Source organism: Manis pentadactyla, chromosome 3, assembly GCF_030020395.1.
Source record: "Manis pentadactyla isolate mManPen7 chromosome 3, mManPen7.hap1, whole genome shotgun sequence".
NCBI lineage: Eukaryota > Metazoa > Chordata > Mammalia > Pholidota > Manidae > Manis > Manis pentadactyla.
In genome coordinates this window covers 36,880,803-36,907,714 of record NC_080021.1, presented here as the reverse complement: position 1 = coordinate 36,907,714, position 26,912 = coordinate 36,880,803, and the positions used below count along the sequence as shown (strand labels likewise).

At 32.7% G+C, this 26,912-nt stretch overlaps 1 protein-coding gene across 43 annotated transcripts in view; it reads left to right on the top strand.

Moving 5' to 3' along the window:
• Window positions 1-26,912, top strand: part of RIMS2 (regulating synaptic membrane exocytosis 2) — a 578,477-nt gene that overhangs the window by 419,660 nt on the left and 131,905 nt on the right. For 25 of the 43 annotated variants that reach the window (XM_036876382.2, XM_036876380.2, XM_057497834.1 and 22 more), the window contains one exon: window positions 17,975-18,075. The exons of the other annotated variants lie outside the window; for them this stretch is intronic. In XM_036876382.2, the coding sequence (XP_036732277.2) occupies window positions 17,975-18,075 (101 nt within the window). The remainder of the gene's footprint in view (window positions 1-17,974; window positions 18,076-26,912) is intronic. 43 annotated transcript variants of the gene reach the window in all.

Below are 26,912 nucleotides of genomic sequence, written 5' to 3'. Positions count from 1 at the left end.
GACATTGATGCAGGAAAAAGAGGAATAAGATCTCAAGTGACTGAAATGTTTGGGATGGTGGCATTCTATCAAGATAGGGAATATAGATTGAAGAAGTTTTATGGGAAAAATAAAGAGTTCAGTTTGGGAATGGGTTGAGTTTCAGGTTCTTTTGCAGTATTCAGGTATGAATATCTAGTAAAAGTGATTGGATATATGGGTCTAGAACTCAGGAGAAAATTCTGGGCAAGAGACATAGGTTAGAGTATCATCTAATTGATTCCATTAGAATGAATGAAATGCCAAAAGCATTATGAAAAGTATAGAGCCAAGATATATGTATATATACTTATACTCAACACAGAATAATGCCAGAGGAAGACAAATATGTTGTTAAATGATAAAACTAATAAATATTCTTTGCCTAATTGGTTCCAGTGAAGTTATGGAAAGTGGAAGCCAGATTGAAAAGAAGGGAAGGGAGACCTAAAATAAATAAATGGAAAAAAACAAAGAGAAAGGAAATGAATTTAGAGTAGGATTCCTGATGACTTGGGATATTACAAAATTAAGAGTAGCTTACCATGGGAGATGCAAGAGGGAGATCACCGAAGAAAAGATATGTTGAATGATGATACTTAAAGTGAACTTAAATTTACAATGTCATTGAGTCTCTAAGATTTTGTGATTGTTTCATTAGCACACTTCATGTATAATCATTAGGATCTACGGTTGGAAGTTAGTAGGTAGCTACAGTAGAAAGAAAAAGATGTTGAGGATGCTGAGGAAGCTGGCAAGGAGAGTGCTGGAAGTGCTGTCCCAGACAGATTAGGGAAGAGAGTGGTTGTGTTAAATCCTGTTTAGATGCAGAGTTTTCTGTGAACTGAAAGAGAAGTGGTACAATTAAAGAACTGGAGTTGGTTCGGATATTGAAGGCTAATAGAAACAACACAGAAGGTTATTTTTGGAGATTGATTTACCGAGGTTTAGTATTTTCAGGTATTAGAAAATCCCAAATAATGTAAAGATTCAGGGTTTGCTCCTGGGAGTGGGTTTCTGAGATGGATCATGGATTGCAGTTTGTGAAGGCAAGTAAAGCAACATACTTTGATACTAGAATTTTTTAGGTGTTAAAGTCACTGAAGGCCTAAGTATGACTGACCATGGATGAAAAAAGTTGCTTTGAAAGTAGATAAGAGCAAGGAAGTATAATGATATGAACACAAAAGGAGCAGATATTACCTGAAATTAGAAAAATAAACGTGGATGCAACAATACAGATCTAGAAGAATGCTGATACCACTTCCAGAGTTCTATAGTACTTAAGGTACAGGATTTTGAGCAGTTTCCCCTTAAAATGTTTTTGAGGTAGGTAGTATTCTTGTTGAAGTATCAACTTTCCATTCAGGCTAAGATGTGAAATGAGCATTCTGTAATGAGGCTGAGGCTGTGTAAGATTTCAATAAAGGGGGTCATGTTTCAGAATCTACAGTGGAAAAGATTAGGATGTCTCTAAGTAATAATGCAGAATTAGAGAAAGAAGCTCAAGATAGGTAAGGTTGACAATACAGATTGGAAATGTTAAGAAAAAAATAGATACCAGGCAAATGGGAGAAGGAATTATTTAGTTTAGTAGGGGAGAAAACCAAATAAGGAATTTAAGCTAAGCTTGGGGAGGAGAGAATTCAACAGGGTTGAACAAAGAAATCTTCATGATGTCCATAAAGGCAAAGGGCGAGTACTTAGTTGAGGGAGTTTGAAGATTAGGGAGAGGAGATTAATAATGGAGGCAACCTTAAGAAAAAAATTAATTGTATCTAGGGCATGTGTGGAATGGTTATAGAGGGAAGAGAATTCTGTTGGATTCAAATATTAGATCCTAAATTACTCTTAAATGTTACTTAAACTTAGTTGAAGTAGCGTAAACTTTAAAATTGCAGTTGTAGCTATACATCTATAACCCTTCCTTCCTGGCGTGAGGAAGCTGAAGAATGAGCTTTCTCAGTTCTAGCGGTAGGCCCCTGATACTGTCAAGTGGGGACGTGGTCTGTATTAACTAGAAATAAATTTAGGATTTCGGAAGTTCTCTAAGTCTAGAGATAAATGAAGCATTGTGCATTCTCTTTCAAATGAAGTGAGAGTAAAGAGGGAATGATAGAGAAGGTAATAAGAGCTTCAGAGAAAAAGGAAATAATTTTAGAAGAAAGAGCACTAAGTTTTGTAACAGTCAATCTAGACTGGATTTCAACTACTTAAAAGTCAGATAAAGTTAGGGCTTTTCAAGAACTGACTGGAGTATGTGTGACCAATAAAATGTAAGATCTTTATTAACTTATCACTCACATCTCTAAGGAATATGTAAGTTGGTTATATTTCTCTGTCAACACCACCTGTTAATACTTCAACCAAAAATGTAATGGAAAAATAATTTCATAAGGCTAATCATTTCCTTGACTTATTATATTGAAGTGTATGTTTTATATTTATACCACAATCTTAGGATCTTCATTTATGTTAGTAGGTCTACATATAGTCACTGCAGTTTAATTCTATACAATGAATGGAGGAATGGAGTTGATCACATATTTTGAAGAAGCAAAAGAACATTGATTTTAGCTCTTACCAATCGTAATTAAGTTACTTTTAAATTAGAAGTAGAAAATTTTATTAGAATTTATACTTTTTCTTCTTACACTTATGAAATTTCATATGGTAATTTTTAAGTAATTATAAAACAAGTTTTAGAGACCATTTGAAAGAGAGCTAACAATACAAAAGGGATTTTAAATTACTACTTGGTAAGTTCCATAAAATGCCATCTGCTCATGTTTTTGAATTCAACTTTCAACCTCATACATTTTCAGAACTCCTTCCAGACCTGGTCTAGAGCATCTGATGATCTTAGTGCTTGTGTAATATATGTTTTTATTCATAAGGAGATCTCAAGAACAAATGATGTTTGTCAGTCATATTTCTTACTAATTCCTCAGGTAAATTATTATATTATAATACCAATTACTGTATTACGTTAAGTAGCTATTACATTATTATTATAGTTGGTTCTGTGCTACATCAAGAGTTTTAGAAAGTATGTTTAATAATTACTGTATCAGCCTGGTCCATTAACTTCCCAGGTACTAATATTAATTTGAAAAATGTAACAATTCAAGTTGAATATTTTCAAACACTTCTTAATAAAAATACAATTGGGAATAAGTAAAATATACTTCATATTATAATCATAATTCTTTAAAAATTTTTTAAATATATTTTCATTTCCTTAAAATTTTTTTCCAGCTTCTTTGAGATATAATTGACATGTAACATTGTGTTAGTTTAAGATGCAAAACATGATTATTTGAATATGTATATATTGTGGAATGATTACCACAATAAATTTAGTTAACATACTCTATAGTTCTTAGAATTATTATTTTACTTCCTGTTAGTGTTAGCTAAGGAAAATTTTTCAAAATTAATACAATTACAGTATTCTGTTTTTTATTGAGGTAACATTGATATACATTCTTATGAAGATTTCACATGGACAACATTGTGGTTACTATATTCACCCATATTATCAAGTCCCCTGCCCCCCACCACATTGCAGTCACTGTCCATCAGCCTAGTAAAATGCTATAGAGTCATTACTTATCTTCTTTGTGCTATACTGCCTTCCCCATGACCCCTCTACATTATGTGTGTTAATCATAAAACCCTTTAATCTCCTTCTACCTCCCTCCCCATGCACCGCCCCCCCCACCTTCCATTTGGTAACTAGTCTCGCTAGTCTCTTCTTGGAGTCTTAAGTCTGCTGTTCTTTTCTTCCTTCAGTTTTGCTTTGCTGTTAATACTCCACAAATGAGTAAAATCATTTGGTACTTGTCTTTCTCCGTCTGGCTTATTTCACTGAGCATATACCCTCTAGCTCCGTCCATATTGCTGCAAACGGTAGGATTTGTTTTCTTCTTACGGTTGAATAACATTCCATTGTGTGTATGTACCACCTCTTCTTTATCCATTCATCTATTGATGGACACTTAGGTTGCTTCCATATCTTGGCTGTTGTAAATAGTGCTGTGATAAACATAGGGGTGCATATGTCTTTTTGAATCAGGGATCTTGTTTTCTTTGGGTAAATTCCTAGGAGTGGAATTACTGTGCCAAATGATATTTCTATTTTTAGTTTTTTGAGGAACCTCCATAATGCTTTCCACAATTGTTGAACTAGTTTACATCCCCACCAGCAGTGTAGGAGGGTTCCCCTTTCTCTGCATCCTTGCCAGCATTTGTTGTTACTAGTCTTTTCTATGTTGGCCATCCTAACTGGTGTGAGAAGATATCTCATTGTGGTTTTAATTTTCATTTCCCTGATAATTAGTGATGTGGAGCATCATTTCATGTGCTGTTGGCCATCTGAATTTCTTCTATGGAGAAGTGTCTGTTCACATCCTCTGCCCATTTTTTAATCAGGTTATTTGCTTTTTGGGTGTTGAGGTGTGTGAGTTCTTTATATATTTTGGACGTTAACCCCTTGTCAGATATGTCATTTACAAATATATTCTCCCATACTGTAGGATGCCTTTTTGTTCTGCTGATGGTGTCCTTTGCTGTACAGAAGCTTTTTAGCTTGATGTAGTCCCATTTGTTCATTTTTGCTTTTGTTTCCCTTGTCCAAGGAGATGCATTCAGGAAAAAGTTGCTCATGTTTATATTTAAGAGATTTTTACCTGTGTTTTCTTCTAAGAGTTTTATGGTTTCATGACTTACATTCAGGTCTTTGATCCATTTTGAGTTTACTTTTGTGTATGGAGTTAGACAATGATCCAGTTTCATTCTCTTGCATGTAGCTGTCCAGTTTTGCCAACACCAGCTGTTGAAGAGGCTGTCATTTCCCCATTGTATATCCATGGCTCCTTTATCATATATTAATTGACCATATATGCTTGGGTTTATAGCTGGGCTCTTTAGTCTGTTCCATTGGTCTATTGTTCTGTTCTTGTGCCAGTACCAAATTGTCTTGATTACTGTGGCTTTGTAGTAGAGCTTGAAGTTGGGTAGCATAATCCCCCAGCTTTATTCTTCATTCTCAGAATTGCTTGGCTATCTTGGGTCTTCCGTGGTTCCATATGAATTTTAGAACTATTTGTTCTAGTTCGTTTAAGAATGCTGTTGGTGTTTTGATAGGGATTGCATTGAATCTGAAGATTACTTTGGGCAGGATGGCCATTTGGACAATATTAAATCTTCCTATCCATGAGCAAGGGATGTATTTTCATTTATTGGTATTTTCTTTAATTTTTTTCATGAGTATCTTGTAGTTTTCAGAAATAGTTCTTTCACCTCCTTGGTTAGGTTAATTCCTAGTTATTTTATTCTTTTACATGCAACTGTGAATGAAATTGTTTTCCTGACTTCTCTTTCTGCTAGTTCATCGTTAGTGTATAGGAATACAACAGATTTCTGTGTTAATTTTGTATCCTGAAACTTTGCTGAATTCAGTTATTGGTTCCAGTAGTTTTGAGGTGGATTCTTTATTTTCTTTTACATACAATATCATGTCATCTGCAAACAGCAATATTTTAACTTCTTCTTTACCAATCTGGATGCCTTTTACTTCTTTGTGTTGCCTGAATGCTGTAACTACGACCTCCAAGTTCTATCTTGAATAAAAGTGGGGATGGGGCATCCTTGTCTTGTTCCCGATCTTAAAGGAAAAGCTTTCAGCTTCTCACTGTTAAGTATGTTGTTGGCTATGGGTTTTTTGTATATGGCCTTTATTATGTTGAGGTACTTGCCCTCTATACCCATTTTGTTGAGTGTGTTTTTTATGAATGGATGTGGAATTTTGTCAAATGCTTTTCAGCATCTATGGAGATGATCAGACAGTATTCTTTTTAACATGAAAACAATTCCTCTTTTTTTCTTTATTTCTGATTATTCTGAATGTTGTCCATTGATATGTATTATTTCAAATCTGCAGTTCAATTCTTATCAGATTTGCTTGGCATGTATGCCATGTTTTGAGTGCTGTATGCTTTCACTTGACATTTTCTTCTACTTGTATTATGTTGTAAAGTTAAAGAGAAGTAGCATTCATTGTAGGGGAAATTTAACATATACATGTATATGTACATGTATAAATGCATATATAAGCTTATACTGAAATTTGCCCAAACTGTTCAATTATTGATTTATTATCAATCTTATCATTATACATTCTACTCATTTTATAGGTATTCTCTGTGCATTGATTACATCCTATATTTAATGGACTCAATTATTGATTAAAGTCTAAGACACAGATGCTTAAGATTTTGCTTAGTCATGAAAATCATAACCCTAGTAAAATGAAATCTTACTAGAAAATGTAAATCACTCAGTTCATAAGGAGGCATGGACTGTCAACTGTCTATTTAGTACTGTGGTTGACAGATGTTCCAAGAGAGACAGTAGCTTAGAGGTATATTTATACCAGGTTAAGCTTAACATTTTATTGAGTGCTATTGTGATATTTTAACCAAAAAGTCTGAAGTGAAATATGTATATGTGCCTATTTATATATACATATATAAACATATCTTACATGAAAGCTCCTATTGATAAAGTATAATACAGGATATTAATTCTCCAAAGCATATAAATCTTCAAATATAAAAGAAGAAAGTTAAGAAAGTTTTTGGAACTTGAAATAATAGGTATACCCAAACAAGAAATAAATGTGATCTTGAACATTTCTTCCTTGTGTGGATGGTGTGGAGGAAATTGGATTACTGGGATCAGAATCAAAAGACTTAGTTTTAGACCTATTCTTGCTACTGAGCTGTGTGACCTTAGACACTTAATTTAATATCTTTGGTTTCAGCTGCCTCTTATTGAAAATGGAAGTTTGGAATACATTGTTCCTTACTTCTTTATGGATATAAAATTCCATCTTTGTTTGAGGATAAATTCTGAATTTAAGATGTTACTGATAAATTCTCAAAATATTATTCATGCATTCTGAATACTCTAACATTCAATCTTACCTAGGTCTATTGTCCAAGTTAACTCTCTTTCCTAAAAATTGCAGCTATTGGGGAAACATTTGTTCTTACTTGTAAGAAATGGTAGTCTGAGAAGCACTATTAGAGGACAGACTGTGGAACTAGACTGCCTGGTCAGCCCCATCACTTAGTTGCTGTGTGATCCTGAGAAATTTACTCCTTGTGTCAAAGATTCCTTATCTCTGATATGGGGATAATAATACTACTTCAAAAGGTTATTGTAAGGATTATTTTAGTTAACATATAACATGTCAAGCACCTCAAAACAGTGTCTGGTACATAGTAAGCACTATATAAGTGAAGCTATTATTTTACTTATAAATACATTAAGAAATGGAATTTTTATTTTGAATCAACTGTATTGAAGTCTGTGCATGTGATGTGTAGGCATTCTTTCTGTGATACAGAATTAATTCTTTTTGCTATATACAATACAAATATCTTATTCTCGTTTTTGGCTACCACTTAGGAGATAGTTGTCATACAGACCTGTGTATCATGACTGCTGCACCTGTACTGTTGAGCCTTATCGTTTCTGAGGCAACAGATTGGTAGAAACATCAAGATTTTGAAATCAAGTAGACTTGAATTTTAATCAGGTTCTGTCATCCACTAGGTGTGACGTTGGACTACTTGCTTAACACTATTAAAAAAAATAAACTTTACTTAGATTAAGGTGTTAATAATGTTTTAGTGAAAGGATAAAGGAGTTTCTCTCTGGAAAGAGGAAGCCTTCCTAAGAATAAAAGACTTGACTATAATGTGGCAGGTATAAACTTCAGAATATCAAAATCAGCAGAAAAAATTAAAGGCAAACAACAAATTGGGAAACATATTTGTAGCAACTCAGAATAATAAGAGCCTTAACACCTGAATCACTTTGACAAATAGATAATATATTATATAAAACTCTAATAGGAAAATGAGCAAAAGACATGTACAGATATTTCACGCAATAAGAAATTCAGTGGTCAGGAAACAGATAAAAAAATTTATTCCATTCATAACCAAATTGATGACTTTTTTATTAAATGAGATACTGTGTTTCACCTATTTAAAAACAACATTCTAATAGGTAAGAGTGTGGTAAGAGTATAATCTTTATAAAAAGTAATTTTTCAATATAAATTGAGATCCTTAAAAATACTCAGTTTTGACATGGTGGAAATAGTGATGCAGATAAAAATGCATGTACAAAAGTTTCACGAAAGCATTATTTGTAGCTTTGAAAAGGATGTTTTCATGAATGTTAAATAATGGGGGAGTGACTAAATTATAGTGCATATACAACTATGTAGTTGAATAATTCTTGACAGAAATTAGAAACACTTATTTCTATATTTTCGTGTAATTTGAAACAAATTGAAAGTAATAATACCTGTAAAGAACTTGTCACAGTTTTGTCCCTACTGCATAATCAAAAAAATTGTAGCTTTTATAAATTAATACTACTAAAATAAATTATCCAAAAGATTATTTTTTTCTGACAGATATGTAAATAACCTAAACAATGAAATTGAATCCTTATTAAAATAGGTAAAAAGTCCAAGGCAGAGACTTTTAAGATCTCCTTGTAAAATAGCCAAATCATCTACAAGTTTGACTCTGCTAAACTCTAAGCATTCTCTAAGTATCATAGTGGCATATTAAACTGTCATATAACATGGTGGCCTTCAGTAAAAAAGAGGTTATTCCTGATATTCTCATTCCAGTGATATAAAGGTTCTTCAATCCTAGAAATTAATTTGTCAGACAGTTATCTTCTAAACATGTTTATATGCCAGACCTTATTCTAGATGTTGGGACATCACAGTGACAAGCAGACAGGCTTCTCCCATCATGGAAATTGTTTTCTTGAGAGAGCAAATGGTCACTAAACAAAGCTTAGATTGTTTTAAGTGCTATTATTTAAAACCCTTGTGTAACCTCGTGCAACTGGGGTGGGGAAGGAGTTATTTTAGATAAGTGATCCAGGAAGTCTTGTCTAAAGAAGTAGCATTTGAACCAAACCAGAAGAATAAAGAACAAAGAACAAGCTACAGAAAGGAGATACATATGAAATTAAGATCAATAAACAAAAGATAAAGTAAGGGCATTTGAAGTTTGGAAGAAAATGATAATTTTTGTTATAAAACTTTTTTTCCAAAAAGGAATTTGTCAGTGACATTTGAGAAAATTTTAAATATTTAAGATTTGCAAGGAGATGGAAAAATAAAATGTAGCTCTGGATGGTAGTTATGATTAAAATATTTTTAAAATAATTTGAGTTGAAAGGAAAGAGTATATAAATAATAAGTTAGTAATCAAGTTATTTAGTATTACTATGTACACACTTTACCATTAGAACGTGGTAAAAGAAGTTATGATTGTTTTCAGATCACTTTCTTCCTCTTATTTACATTTCTATACTTTCTTATCTATAATGAAAATATTATACAAGGGTTGGCATGAAAGATAAATGGGTTTCGTATGAAAGAGGGTAAGTTGGCATGAATAATGCTCCAGTGAAGATAATTTCTAAGAAAAATTAGGCTATAATTTAACCGAAGACAAGGATGCCACCTGAGAGATACTGGTTTCTTTTTATCAGCCTGTATGGAGATTGAGGGGATGGAGTATGGGATGTGAGAGCAAGGATGAGGAAGGTAACTAAAGGGGGAAAGGCAAAGTTTAATGGAAAGCAAAATGATGATAAGTAAAAGTAATTGGATTAATTAATAATGTGATATGACTGATGGGGAGAACATAGTTATAGGTTATAAGGTCATGCAGAATGTGAAGGAGGTTGATAGGCCAGTTCAGATCAAAGGGATGAGAAGCCAAAGGAGTCTCTAAAAAGAAGATTAAAAACAACTGTATTATGTCTAAGGTTGGGTTTACAGGGAAATAAGTTGAAGCATTCTTAAAAAAAAGGCCAAAGAGGAGATGCAGCTAGAAAAGAAAAAGGGGAAATGCTAAAAGGGAGGATGCTGAAAAAAAGGAAAAGAATTAAACAGGAATTGAAGCTATGGACTTAGATAAAGTCACTCAGAGATAGAATAAAATGAAAGTTAATAACACACTTTAGGAAATGCGTATATCTGGAAGGTGGGCTGAGAAAGATGAGCCAACAAAACAGTCTGGTAATGAATGAACGGAAGGAATGGCAGAAAAGTGCAACGATAGACAGTTGAAAGAATTTTATCAGATGCTTCAGTGAGGTCCAGTGGAACGGGGCTGAGGAATGATCACTAGCTTTGGCAAATAGGACATTCCTGGTAACCTTTGAGGGAGAAATTTCACAATATCGGAGTTACCTTAGCTACAGTACCCAATTAAATTTTCCTTTGAGTAAAGTCACTATGAAATAAAAGAGCCCCAAGCAGAGGAAGTTCTTATTAAATATGCCAGCACTAACCAAATAACATGTTACACTTGACTCAGTACTGGAGAAGCAGTTGGAAGCTCTCAACATTTGGGTATTCTTACTTTATAGCTCAAATATATAAGGCTTATTTGTATAAGCACAAGTGCTCAAGTCATGTATAAAACCATTATTTTAATACTACATACAGTAGATCCCACTTATAAGACTTGGAATGGTGATGAATAGTTGATGACTAGGGTATTAATTCTACATACTATAGTTTACTGTTGGGAGACCTGGTATAAAAACTTAGACAAGGGGATTAAGAGGGTTTTACTTTAGAGTAGTTGCAGAACAATGGCTCAGTGATTAAAACCAATTTTTACTTTGCATTTCCTCAATCAGAGATTTCTTCTGGTTGTTAAGTTCTGCTTTCCAAATGCAGCCCATATTTTGGGCAAATAAGTCACTGTAGTATTATTTTAATGCATAATTGAGTTTAGGACCCTTCGTAAGTACTATTTTTATTTCTAGTTTACAGACTGAAAAAATTGAGGCACAATAAAAATTCTCAATCTTAATATATATTGGTGACGGGGATGGTAGTACAGCATGGAGAACATAGCCAGTGGGTCTGTCACATCTTCCTATGTTGACAGATAGTAACTGCACTAGTTCGGATGAGGATTTAATTATGTGGGTCACTGTTGAACCACTGTGTTGTATACTTGAAACCAATATAAGATTATGTAACAACTATACTTAAATTTAAAAAAAAAAAAGGAAAGTCAGGAAACACCAAAGTCCATCTTGGCTCATGAAAAACAAACCCCTATTTGTTTGCAAATATCTTCCAAGTGAAAAACCTACTTTTTTTCTTTTAAGAGTACAAATAATCAATCAATATTTTAAGTTAAAAAAAAAATTGAGGCACAGATCAGTTGAATAACTTACTCCAACCATTTGAAACTGGAATTTAAACTGAAACCATTGGTCTTTGTTCCAGAATTTATGCTGTTAATCTCAGGAAACGGGATTTACTTTTGACAATGTGGCGAGTATAGAAATGTTAAAGCCAAGACAGAGGGACATTGTGCAGAGAACACTGTACAGGTTATGAGAATTCAGAAAGGGAGCTTTAACAATATCAATGGAGACTGACTCATTCTTGTTCAGTTTTATTTAGGGTCCTCAGTGTAACCGGTATTCCTATGTGGGTATTTGGAAGGTTGAATGAAATTCAGTTCAGTTTCTGGTTTAGCTTAGTCTCTCATGATGGCTCTTCATTTAGTCCTCATCTGTCCTTCTCTGAGAGGGATCACATCTAATTGTTATTCCTCTTTCTTCTCATATTGCACAGAAACATGTTATAAAATGTCCCTATTCATGGAACAGTATAAATTTGGAATTCTGATGGAGTGTTCTACTATATGACATTAGTTACTTTGCATAGTCATTCTTGTTCCCTTGACCAGTAACAAGCATCATTAACACCTTTGGAGAGATACAGCTTGATACCCAGGCATGAGTATTATTTAAAATCCATATATCTAAGTATTTCCTTTTCTCATTGTAAGTAATAATCCCCAACATAATTTAATGATCCTAATTTAATGAAAAATGTTAATTTCATTTTGTGAAATATTTATTTAGCTAAGATGGATAAAATTATATAATAAAAATTAAAATATACTTATTTTCTTTTAATCGTACTTGGTACTTAGGCTTCACTCATTTTTATTCCAGTTTGTAATCCAAATATATAGTCATTTTCTAGAGTGATCACTCATTTTCTAGAGTGATCACCAGATATGGAGGAAATTACTTTTACAGATCATTTTCTCTATTCTTGTATTGGAAGCTTATGTCACATTTGCAGTTTATGACCATAATTTATTTTTGTGATGTTTTCTTAATTTCAGTGTCAAAAGTTATTTTTGTCTATGTATCTTCTCAGTTTAATTTTTCAAGTATATTATTTTAGCTGACATGACTGCTGTTTGCAACATGGTATTAACTCTATAGGAAAGTTGAAGATTTTAGAACTTTTATGCATAACATCATTGAAAATATGAAGTGAAATATCGTATCTTACAACTGAAATTTATGTTCCTCTTGGTAATTTTGCCCAGTTTATTCCACTCCTCTCCCTGTTCAGTAACCCCTGTATGATTCTGCTATTCTTGGAAGGAACAAAGCTAGGTTCATCATTTCACACTTTGATTATGGTTTGGGGGATATAATCACATGTGTTTGGATCCTTTTAAGAGTCTCTACATTTTAACAGTTGTACCATGAATTATTTCTCACTTCTTACCTACCTCTTTGTTCTTAGAAGGTAAAAGATATCTTTCATACTTTCCAAAGTATTTTATATTACCACTTTAATACCATAGTCAATATAATTTAAAAAGTCCTCACAGGAGTCTTAGAAATGCTGAAATGAGAAATAAAGAAGTAATCATTATGAATAATAGTAAATATCACTAAAACTAATTGTTGGAAGTTATATTGTTTGGGTTTCATTTTTATTAGCTACATACCACAGGTAAAACATTTCGGTAATCATTACTATCAATTCATTTTCAAAACTAAGCTAATAATCTTTATGAGGTGGTTAGAATTATTTATGTAGGAAAAAGTCTATGAACTTTACTAAACACAATTTCATAAGCAAATATCCAATATTAAAAATTCCAAAATCTCACCATGTTTTTGGAATAATACCATGATAATTTTTAAATAAGAACTGAGTATCAATAACAAGTCTGAATACAAGTTGGAATTCAGAGAGCTCAATTTTAATGTGACATGTACAGACTTAAGTTAGTTTCAATTTTATATAAAGAGTATTATGTACTATAAGTGTTTCTAATTTACAAATAAAATTTTGGGTCTCTTTTCTAGCATAGGACTTATCTCAGTTTTTATATGATACATATTTTTATTTTCATGATTTTTTTCATCCTTTTATTTAATTAACTTATTTTTACAATTGAAATATAGTTGACGTACACTATTATGTTAGTTTCAGGTATACAACATAACGATTTACATTTATATACAAAATGCTCATCATGATAAGTGTAGTTACATCTGTCACTGTAAAGTTATTACAATATAATTTACTATATTCCCTATGCTGTACTTTTAACCTGTGACTTATTTATTTTGTAATTGGAAACTGATACCTCTTAATCCTTTTCACCTATTTCCCACCCCTTCCAATCCTCTCCCTTCTCACAACCACCAGTTATTCTCTGTAGTTATGAGTAATAAATAAGATTAATATTCTTAAATAAGATTAATAATCTTAGGCTTCCATGATGTCTGTAATCATGAATCCTCTCATTTTTTCCTGAATTTCAGATACAGGAAATATCTCTAGATACAAAAATCTACTTAGGACTTTAAAAAAAAATCTACATGTAACTTTTTTTTTAACTTGATTGACATATCAGCATTATAATTATGACTCTAACTTTCTGGACATGTTAAGTAGTATTTTTTTTTAAGTTCAAAATAACCACAAAAAATAGTTAATTGATTTAAGAATAAGTAAACCTCTTAAATGGTTTTTATCAAGATAAATAGCTTATAGAATATGTTATGTGATTTTAAGAAAACATTTAATCAGGATCAACAAAATATTGAATTTTTAAAATTCAGTGACTGAGAATGGACCAGGAGCTTCCAATCTGAGAAGAAAAAATATTCTGAGGTATTTATGAATTTCAGAACATCTACGATCTGACATTTTTTTTGTTTTTCTCTGCCTTAAAATTTTTAGAGTGAAAAAAAGCTTGTTGGTTAATTTAAATGCATTATTAGGAATAGCAATGAGGCAGCTTTGATAAAAATATTGTTTTCAAGTAGCAGTGTGAAAATTGATGGTATTCAAAGTATTTGTATATACATGTCCAAAAATTACAGGGCCATCACTTCCAGCAGCATAATGTAAATGAACTCTGTAATTTATGAAATAAGAGGTTAATGAACCAAAAAAAAAATCATGTTTTCTTAGTTTACTTAGTTAATAATTTACCTTATACCAAAAAGAATTTTAGGCAATTTGAATAAAGTTAAATTAATAAAATGTTATTAAAATATTAATTAAAAAATTAAAAATTGAACAAAGTGCACTGAAAGAGATTATCACTCAATAGACACAAATATATGCAAACTTCTGTTGTAAATGAGTTTGTCCACAAAGTCTGTCTCATTAACTCTTAATTAGCACTTATCATTTGAAAGTACTTCAACATTTAATGTGATTTTTACATGTAATAACTACTATTTTAAGCATACTCAAATTATAAAATGAAATTAAACTACTAAGATGTCTTCTGTAATAAGCATAGTGTCATCACATATAAGAGTATGTGTACTAGAGATTCTTAGATAAATTTACCTTTTAAACCTATGAGGTAGCATTTCCCAAAATGTATTTTTGAGACTATTTCAGCATGGTATTAACAGATAATAGGTGGGAGGAGGGGAAATTTCTGTGATCAAATGATTATTTATTGTACAATTTTCAGGATCTTTTATGTGCAAATTTGTACTATAAATCTGAGAGAGAAGATTTAAAAAAACCTGCCTCTTTAACACTTTCACTTATTTTCCTTTTATAGAGTACGGCATAGGACGTCAGAGTGGAAAGAAAGTTTAGAAATCACATATTCCATTCCTCAACCAGATAGAGAACAGTTCTTCTACAAGCACTGATTCCTCTAAATTGTATTTCATTCCACCGGGGAAAGATGAAGTTTGGTTGAAACCAAAATAATAATATTGAAAATATTTCTAGGTTATTTTCCTTAGAGAAAAGGACCAGCAAAGAAAAATCAACTTGCTAGTGAAGAATTCTCCTGTGATGGATCTTTTTACCAATAGAGTGCTCTCGTCTCTAAGGATATTATAGTTTGTGGAATGTTTCTTTGTGAGAATAAGTTGATAAAAATGTAGAAAAGGAATGAAAGACTTCATCTGAGTCAAATAATTTTGGAGAAAGCCATGTCTGATTACTGTTTGGCCTATGGATTGGCCTCCTAGGAGAATTTATACTTATAAGCTAAAAAGTATATGTAGCCAAGTTTGCTACCTACATCTGTTAAGATGGTCCCTTGAAACTTCACTGGCTAAGGCACTAACCAATAATTTTTCCATTTAGCAACCATGTCTAGATGATGATTGAGTCTGGAGATGAGAGATGTGTTTGAGATTGGAATTTAGTTGGTTATATTATCTAAACCAACTAAATATCTAAATGCTTATATCACTTTTTCTATTTACATCTTTGTTTGCTTATAACAAATACAGGTTAATATCTTCCTTAAACTTCCCCACCCGCAATTGATCTGTTAAATAAATGATGTTCTGTAAACCTGATTCTACAAATCTTTAAACCATTACTAAGGTGGAAGGTTTTTTTGAGAAGCAATATTAAACTAGTATCCTTTAATGCAGGAGTCAGCAAACTATGGCCCACAGACCAAATCAGGCCTACTGCCTGTTTTGTAAATGAGATTTTTTTGGAAGACAGCCACCCTCATTTGGGCATGCGTTGTCTATAGTGCTTTCATGTTACAACGGCAGAGCTGTGGCAGAGACCAAATGGTCAGAAAAACCTAAGATATTTCCTATCAGGCCCTTTACAGAAAAAGTTTACCAACCCCTGCCAGCATATCTCATTATTACCTAGTAATCAGAAAGAATTTAATGTAGCTTCGTAGAAGGTTGATGTCCAGAAAATAGTATAAATATTAGAAAATGCACGTATATGTATGTTTGTATGTGTATATGTATATATGTGTATATATTTATATATGTATATATAAAATGTGTTTAAACTTCTTTGTCTATAGGTGCTATTCATATTAAAATACTAGTTTGCTATGATATATAAAAATGAAACTTTTAAAAATAAACTTCCCAAACACTAAATTTAGTAAATAGTCTTTCAATAATTTTTTGATCCTGGGTTGGCTTTTTTGTACCCTTGTCCTTGGAGAAAATAAACATATTTGCCTGAGAATATCTCCTGAGGTACAAACCAGTTGTACAATATTGGTACAAAAAATTCCAAAATTGTATTTTAAGAGACTAATAGCCATTTATACTTTACTATATTTCACATCCATATCATGGAGGCACTCATTTGATTTTCTGTATCATTAAATTTATATTAACATAATATTTATATTCTCCATTTTATAATTTGTCACAGAATCAATTAATCAAATCATTAAAATGTGACTTTTAAGAGGAACAAATTACCTCACTTTATTGAACAGGTTATTTAGGTTTGCTATTAGAATTAGAGGTCATATAATGTAAGCTCTTTATACATTCTTTTATTCAAAATTTTTTCACTCCTTGTTGAAACTGTTTCTTCCCGTTTTTATCTTATTTTATTTAATCAACTTTTACTTAAAATTTGTTACTAATCAGAATTATCTGATATATAATGATTTTTTTTTCAGGATGAGTATTAAAATCCCCATTTTTGAATAGGCACAATTTTGTCTAGGTACCAAAATTTTACTGCAGTTTTAATTATGATCTTAAGCAAGGGGTGTGTATGTTTATATTTCTACCCACACCCAGTGCTTGTGTATTTACATGACAACATTTTATTATAGATAGCCATAGCCATTTTGGCCCTCTAAGTTATGATTATTTTTCCCAGTTTGTAGATTTGTAGGATACAATTGAGATTTTGTTTTTCCTTTATGCCTATTTATGAGCAATGGAATTTTACTATAAAATATCTCTAATAAAAATCACAAATATACTTTTAAAAACACTTTCATGTTTGCAAAGATTTGCTAGAATTTAGTTCTTGTTCTATCCAAAGTTTTTGGGCACTTTTGATGTCTACAACTGATGTGTTTCAAGGTAAAACTTGTTATAGAGAGCATTCATCTGATTTTTTAAATAGGTTTACCATCTCACATTCTTACCTCCTGACGTCATTTTTCTTTTTCTGAAATGATTTCAGTAATACTTTTTGTCTTTACTGGCATGGTATGTTCTCAGGCATATTATTCCAAGGGCCTTTTTCTTGATCCTGTTCTTGAAAATTCAAGGTCAAAATATCTTGATAACTGCCCCCACATGTAAGCTGGGGCAGCCTGTTCTAATACATGGGCTAATCTTACGATAATAGTTTCTAAATGCTACTGTAAAATTGTATTTGAAATCAAGTAAACTTAACTTTTTTTCAGTAAATTGATTAAATCTTGGTGAATTATAAGTCACAGGCTTAATAATATTATCAAATAGAATATTGTCAAATTTATGTGCTGGACATACATGTACCAGAAAGTGTTTTCTATCTAGTGAATATTTGTTTTTCTGTTGAAATTCATTTATGTTTTATTCAGATTAAAATAATTTTACATACTTAGTAATCATGCTTTTATTCACCAAATTGCATTCTTTAAATAAAACTAAGAAATAATATGATAGTTAATTTGTACATACTACCTTGAATGAAACTAATATATCAGCCTAGCATTTCTTCTTTTATACGTCCTGTTAGTAGGACTCAGGAATAAGAACTGAACATTAATTTTATGGGTCTTTTTCTACTCGATAGGTGCTATGGATATAGAGGAGAGAAATCGCCAAATGAAAATTAACAAATACAAACAGGTAGCCGGATCAGATCCCAGACTGGAACAAGATTACCATTTGAAGGCAAGACATTTTTCTTTTTAAAAGTTGTAAAATAATCAATCATATGAAACCGTTAGACTCTCTTAAACTGCAGAGTACAGTTTAGTCAGACACAAACATAGAAGGCAATGGCCCCATGATATTAAATGCCAAAATTTATAATGTGTTTATATACCAATTTTTAGGGATAGAATTTGTTTTATTAAAAAATCATTATATAGGAAGTTAAAGAAATGGAACTCATAAATTATCTGAAAAACAAATCTTAGAATTTTTCATTTTATAAAACCTATAAAGGCTCTAACACCTTCAAAAATGTTAAGGTATAACTTTTATTATCTTCTCATAGTTTTCCTACATACTTTTTTTACAATTTTGTAGTACTTTAATAGAATCTGGTTTCTTAGTGAGTTATTGGAGAAAAATACATACTCATGAGGTGTTGTAATGCATTTGAAAGTTTTTTAGTGAGAATCTTTTTAAACTATTTTTGGGGAATAAGTTGAGGTATGACGTCTACCAAGGCAGACTCATGCTCTTCGTTACTTTAATATTTTCAAAACCTTTCATGGTTCTTAATATTATTCACACCCAAAGTCATGAAAAGACTTTGCTGATGTGCCATTTAAGATTTAACAAAAGGATGAAAATAGCAAAATTTACTCATAACATTTAGTTATTACGTGCTCTGTGTCTTAGTAATGTAATCATTGCGATCATGTAATATTGGTGGTCTGTGTATCTGTGTGTTAGAAAAAAGCACCTTGGATTTTTACAAACTCAGAACTATTGTGTCCTTATGTAAGTAAGGCCTAAATGACTTTGTTGGATATGCCAAATGTGGTGGTGGGCAGCACAGGTTTCTAGTTTCTCCACGATGCAACCTAGAGGAGGCAGAGACTCTTACATCAGCATTATCTTCCAAACCACCAGTCTCTTCTCCAAATGACATGAATCCTGACATGGTGAATACAGGATTATTCATCCAGATTCTGGGGTATGGAAGTGACATGGGCCCAAAGCCAGAGAAAGGTCAATTTAAGACAAACATTACTCGACAGGTCCTAAGTTTCTAGGAATTTTTTAAGTGAAAATATGAATAACTTCAAATAGGTTCAGTGAATTTCATAGAATATAATTCTTTGGTGATAAAATATTTCAGATATATCATTAACCTTTTGAACTTGATGTCAGAAATAGTATCTGTGCCTTCCCAGGTACTTCTTTGATATTTCTGCCTAGGGCTAAATAGATACACCTGATCTCTGGTGGCATCTGTTATGCTCTCATATCTCATTTATTCATTTTATATAATCCAGAGACCAAGGCATGAAGTCCTAATAAGATAGGATATTAAAACTTTTGCAAACATGTCTCCAGATTACACAGATAAGTTTTGTTTATATCCCTCTTCAGAAAGAAATGTTGATGATTTTTAAAAATACATGTAATACTCTTAGTAATATTGTCTATGAAGAAATGGGTGTCAAGGAAAAGTGAAATCAAGACAAAACAGAGAAACAGAAGAAGTAAATCTGTGAACAAAGTGCATAGTGTGAGATCCTGTACACCTGCTGCATGTGGGGTGGCGGGTGTATCTGCATGACTGTGAGCATCCTAACGGGCAGCAAAGGCAAAGAGGGAACCTGGGTCAGTTGTTTGACTTACTTTGTTCGTACAATAAAAACAGGTTCTTATGAGCAATACCAATGATTCTTGTTGGGATAACAACAGAAAGTTATTACAGGAGGATGGGCCACAGGAATACTATAAACATGGCTTGAAATTGCTTTTTCAGAAAAATAAGTTATGATTGCATTCCAATGCATAAATGAATGAATGCTTGAGCCTTCAAAGTTTTACAATATGGACACCAATTATTTTAGGTTAGAAAAAATTTAAGTATTGGCAAAGGACTAATTACTAAGGAGTCTAATTTCCTAGGTGCTCTCTAAGGCAGTGGTTTTGAAAGTGTAGCCCAAGACCAATAACATCAATACGTCTAAAGACTTTTAGAAATGTAGTTCTCTGGCCCCCCTCCATCCAGACCTGCTTAACCAAAACTCTGGGGATGGGGTCTCTGTATTTTAACATCACAGGGGATTCTGATGTGATCTAAAGTTTGAGATCAGTCTTCTGCTCTAAGGGGGGCTCTTGTAAAATTTACTTCCAGGTTAACTGTAAAGCTGACTTCCTCTATTAGGGTTTTGGCTAGAAGCCAGTGATGAATGATGTCAGTAAAAAATGGAGACTTGTTTTGAGGATAGATGACCTGACACCTTTACAAGGCCTCTCATAGTTTATAACAAATCCTATCACTTGAATATAGAATACTGTCATTATGTTTTCTATTGCTGGATTTATGCATTTAGCTTAACCAAAACTGTTATTAAATCATTAAGGTACAACTTTTAAAAAGATCCAAAACACAACTCTGTTTTGTTCCAGTACTAATTATTTCCTGATGTGAAACTCCCTTTACTGGGTCATCTCTCTCTCTCCCCATCATCCCTAGTTTGATCTCTCTCTCTCATGGATCAAAAAGAAATTACAGAGGATTCTTTTTTAGTTCCGGGCATATATAGATTTAGTTATTATTAATTTCCATACTAACAGTTCCTCAAGTTAAAATTTTCAACAGCATCCCTTTCTTTTTAATTAGGGATAGTTAATGTATTTCTATTCTTTTCTTTCTTATTTTTATAACAAGTGCCAATTAAAAGCTTGCTTTTGAACTATGTGCTTTAATACAGTAGATCTAATTCTTAAAAATCATAATGGAGATGAGAGAAATAAGTGTAAAAAGGTTAAGTAATCTATCCAATTTCATATAGCCACAAAGTCATGAAAACTATTATTTGTGGCTAATCTGCTTTTCAAATTTAAAGTAACTGAGATCAAATCCAAAACCCAGACATATGGAGCATATGTTAATACTTCTCAGCTATATTCCAAAAATTCCAGAGAAGCTATTAAGAAGCTTTGATGCAATCTATGTGTTTTTTTTAAACTAAACATTCCACATTTTAAATGGCATTGCCTTCCTGAATTTCTCAAGCCTTCTGCACTGATAGTTGCAAACAATTCTTACTAATTAAAAAAAAATCACTTAGTAACTTACTTTGAAAGCATCTATAGAGCAATGACTATTAAATTACTGGCTTTCTAAGAATATTTTAAGTATATTAAGAAATTTGAAAGAATAGATTCTATATTTAAAAAGAACAGCAAAAGGCGTGTAGACATGATTCCTATTAAATTGGGGGATGATTTCTTGGAGGATTTTCTCTTAAAGCAGGATTTAACTATGCAGCTAATACACTTTTTCATGCCTCTTGCATTCCCTTTTTCCCAGCTTAAATGTGATTGATCCATTCTATCCTTAGCAGAAATTTATAGATCAGCTTTTTTCTATAAAATTGGTTTTTCTATAAAACCAATATTCTCTTCTCTTCATTGGTTCAGAAAAATGTGGTCTATCTACTAATTTAACAGAACAAATTACAATTCAACACATTCCAACTACTCTTCTCTGAATTATATAATGATTAGTTAACATAATTGGCAAAATTGAAAGTCAAACAATGTAAATATATCTGAACAGTAATATGGAGAATTTCATGTTTATTTAAATATGTAATGTTTATTTTATAAATAGTCATATTTAATATTTTTAAATGACCCCAGAAGATATTTTTTAAAAGGATAGTCCATGACATTTAACAGAGAATGCTTTACAGTTCTTTGGTACAGGATTTATTTGGAACTCAAGCTTATATCTCTGTAGAGATAATGTTCTTTTTTAAATGGTGATAGTGTTCCCAGAAAATTATCACAAAAATATCTTATCCCTATTACAGCACTTATAATTTTCTATTTCCTTATTTATCTCTGTAGACTTAAATAACATAGCCCAAAGTTGCTCAGAACTTTTCAAATGTAGACCAGACATCCATACTAATCCATTTTATCCATAATTAATAGATAGAGTTAGTGTTCTGGGAACAGAGGACAGTGTAATAAGGGAAAGGAAAAGAGTTTTTCTCTATTTACTGTGCATGCCTGATCCTAGGCACTTGTCACCTTTTCTCTCAGGCCTCTCCTTGTCCTCCTAAGGATCCACTCGCTGATTTCAAAGAGACATTAGGAGGAAAGCAATCCAACTAAAGTAATTTACATTATAATATGAGTAACACAACACAAAAATGGTTTAATTTAAAAAACCTGTAAATATAAATAAAACTTACATTGAATTATAGGCAAAAATCAATATAAAAATATAAGACAAAGTGTTTTTGGCAAGTAAATCACAGTGTTAACTGAGCTGTTCCCTTTATTAGAGTTTATTCTCTTCTCAACACTAAGAATACACATTCAGTGCCAGCCTTGTGTTTTAAATTAACTTCCAAAGGGTAGGCAATAGAAGAGGGGAGACAGGTCGGGGACTGGTTAGGAGTGGCCATCCATGTATGGGCTCTGTATAAGTTTGATGTCTGCAAGTCAGGAGAACTTTAAGACCCCAGCATCGTCATATGAGGCAGCAGCACAGATGAGCATGTGCTGTAGATGAGGGCACAGCCTGGGGCCAGGCAGACTCCACCTTGGGACTCTGGGTCGGCTAACCCCTTATTCTCAGTTTGATTATTAAACAGGGCTTTGGAATCTGTTTCATAGGGCAATGATTGGGATGACATGAAATAATGTATATAAATGGTTTAGCATTTAGTAATATGCTAAATAAATGGTGCAGATAATATTCATTATATTACTTATTATAGCAACAGCAAATGTAATCATAAGCACCAGAAATGAATATGATGAAGTCAAAAAGAAATGGTGAAGGAACAGTTGAGCTAATGAAAAGGATTTTAGTGTAACTCAAATATCATTGAATAAATGTTCCCTTTATCTCAAATAAAGAAGTTTAAGCATCAGAGGTCTACAAGAAAAAATCAAATTTAGGGGAAAATAATTTATGAATCTTCAAAGTATATGGAAATTTTTAAAAAAGAGGCTGGAACATAATGTGTACAGAGAAATTACAAACTAAATTACTGAAATTAAGAAATCATGTTATCAAGGTTGAGAAGTGATTAACATGTACGCATATGAGTATAAGTATTTAACAAGAAATACTCTTTAATAGCAGTGACACAAATGGATCTGTAAACTGAAGGACTACATTTATAAAAAGTAAATTTTTAAATGTAGATTGTGTGACCATGTACAAATTACTAAGAAGATACATGAAAATACATTATTAGAAGTAAAGTGTTTATTAGTACTTATTAGAAGTAAAGAGTAAAATGTTCTAATTTTACAGCGGTAATTGAAATAAAACGCTTGAAATTTTTTTTTTTTCCCTAAACAGAAAAGTCTAGTTGCTGGCGGCATGTAATACAGCCCAGTAACAGTACAGTTGAATTAGGGCTTGCGCCCTCTGGAGGGAGAGCTGCTGCAGTTTCAGTTCTCAAGCTGCTAAGAAACCCTGGTATATACATAAAACAGACACCATTGCACTAGTGAGAGTTAGAGGCATCCCTGGATGAATAGAGCAGGAGAATTCTAACAAGAGTGATGTCAGTATACTAATCACTGTTCTGCAAGGTCCTCAAGGAGTAGGTTACCATGTTCTGTAGGAAGTAATGAAACATCCTCTCTTGGAATGAGCTGTCTACTGTTTCATAGCCAGAAGTAGGATTCAGATTTTCAAAAAAATCCCTGCTAGTCTAACCAGACAGCCAACTGAATGGTTTCATTTTTCAAAATCAGAATGAAGATCACCTACTCATAGTTTCCATTCAAAGCCGGGTCAAAAAATCTTACCATTTACTGATGAAGATGCCAGAGAGAAAACCAGTGGCTACACCCAGATTTCTTCAATGAAACCCATCATTTCTCTAAACTTCTATTCTACTTTGTCAGATTTTTCTATTGTTCATTTCTACATAACCCTGTAACCAGTTAGCTTCATGTTTTATAATGAAACATGAAGAAAATCCCAAGAAAAATTTCTGGAAATCAGTGAAACTGCTGATATGGGAGCATAGGGGAAGAAAAGACAGGTTACATTAACCTGGAAGCACTCTTAGTGCCATGCGGCCTACAAGGCTCTGAGAGGGCATGCCGAGTTCTGGGTGCTGCTGCCAGGTCTCACATTCCCCTCCTCTCCTCTCCCTGCTCAGGATACATTTTGACCAAGCACTGCACACTTTAGATTGCTTCCTTGGCCCCACACTAGGCCACACCCTTCAAGACTGGCTGCTTGTCCAAGCCAGTCGGCCTCCAAGCCTTTAATTAGTCACCTGCTATGTCCTTTTTTTTTTTTTTAACATCACCTGATGGTTGTTCCTTTACCAAGTGTATTTAAAAGAAATAAAACTAGAATTTAACATCTAGGTTATTAAACTAGCAAGTAAGAGCAGCAGTATACAATATGGCCTTAGAAGTGCAAGACGTATTAATGATAATCTTGCCAAGGCCTGATTAAAAACAACTTCAGTCCCACCTACAAAACTGACTAATGGCTATATAGCATAATTAAAAGAGAGTTATTATTGAAATGAAAAAGGAACTAAATAAAATTATGTTTTAAAAGACTTCCATATCCTATTTTCCCTCTTCTATAGTTTCTTCTTATTTCATGTTTGTGAGGGTAGATTCTCATTTATATTATGTTAAACATCTACCAAAGTATTTTAAAGTATTGCATATTATGACTAAAATTTACTAAATTACTAAAGTAAATAATATATATATTATATATATGTATAATTTCTTCCTTTATCTTTGAGATAAATAAATTAAGGGATGGTCAATCAAATTAAGCGAGAAGCTGCTATCGAAACTTCTTGCTGTTAGTGTGCACTGTCAGTAACCACAGTAGCAGCTATGTTCACAGCACAGCCTCTGAAGTCTTCATTATAGTAATGGAGATATAAAGGCAGTTTTGTTAATCCAATTTATTTTTAGTAACTTTGGTTAAATATACACTACAGAGCAGTATTAACAGTGTGGACTGAAGAACCAAACGGCCTGAGTTCCAACCCGTCCTCTGTCATTATTTGTATGACCAAGGGCAAGTTACTTGTGCCTAGGTTTCTTACTCTGGAAAGTGTGACAATAATAATACCTACTTCATAGAATTGTTTTCAAGATTAAATCTGTTTTTATGCAAGTATAACTCTTAAGCAAAGTTTGGAATATAATAGGGAATAAATAAGTGTTAGCTGTGATATGGTAATGATGGTGACGATGATGATGATGGGGAGGAAAGAGGAAAAAAAAAGTCATTTCCAACAGACAGCTTGCTCTTACCAAAGCCCACAGAGGTTCAGGTCTGTATTTGTTGCCATAAACAATTTACTAGACATCTAGATAAGTATTTCTTTAAGGCAATCTTAAAAATATGTGCTGGAAAGTGGAAAAGTGTACAAATTAATGGTAATTTAAAAAGTGTAACATTGATTTGGGTTCTCTTACCAGTTTAGTCAAATTTTTATCTACCCCAAATTATTATTCTTACCATTTCTACTTCTTAGCAAGCTGGTTGTACTTCAACTTTAATTTAAAGACAGAGAGAGAAAGAGAGAGAAAATTATATTTACATATAATTTATTTACAAAAGACACACACACACACACCACACCACACCACACCACACCACCCCCCTCTCTGAGCCAAAGGAGAATTTCTCTCCTTTATATTTTCGCTGTTGGAAGCAACAGCTATTCATTTCTTCCATGTCTCAAGGGCACAAATATACCTTGCCTTAGTAAAAGATCTACATTTAAAAACTTAATGGTAAATAATTTTAATGGAATTTTAGAAATTTTATATTTTCTCTGTGATTAATTATTGAATTTCAAAGTTTCTACTTTCACATTATTTTCTTTTCCATAAAATCTTGTATTAGTTTTCTAGGGCTGCCATAATAAAATGCCACAGACTTAAACAACAGAAATTAATTATCTCACAGTTCTGGAGGCTGGAAGTCCAAGATCAAAGTGTTGGCAGATTCAGTTTCCTCTGAGACCTCTCTCCTGGGCTTACAGATGGCCACCTTCTTGCTGTGTCCTCTGTGTGTGTCTATGTCCAAATTTCCTTTTCTTATAACTATACCAGTCATATTGGATTAAGGCCCACCTATATGACCTCATTTTGCCTTATTTACCTCTTTAAAGGCCCTATTTCCAAATGCAGTCAACATTCTGAGGCATTAGGAGTTAGGATTATAATTTATGAATTTGAGGGTATTATGCTGGGAAGAGTTAGGGTTGGTATCATAGGGAAGCCAGACAGAGTGAAACAAAAGTCAAGAAAGATAGAAAGTTTATTATGCTCTGTATCAGAGCAGGCCCCAACTTGATGTCTGACAGAGCCCCTGTGTTCAGGGAGGACTTCTTTTTATGTAGTTTGAAAGTGTTTTCAGGTGGGGTGAGGCATGCTAACAAGCACTGATTAACAGCTCAGTAGTTTTGTCTTCTTACTGGTTGGAGACACTTGCGGTGGCCCAAGCCCTCCTCCTGCGAATATCTAGCTTCCTGCTGAACACACAGTTTAGCCATACATATCTCTACACATTAATTAATGTCCTTTTAAATTATCATTTTAATGCATTATGAAAGCATATTTGATTATGGTGTCAATAGAGATTGTAAGGCAACTAACTAGCAATTTTGTTTCAAACTTTTTTTTAACTGAAGTATAGTTAATATACAATGTTATATTGGTTTCAAATATACAACACAGTGATTCGGCAGTTGCACACTTTATTAAATGCTCACCCCAGTTAGTATAGTTACAACCTGTCAACATGGAGAGATGTTACAGAACCATTGACTGTACTCTCCATGCTG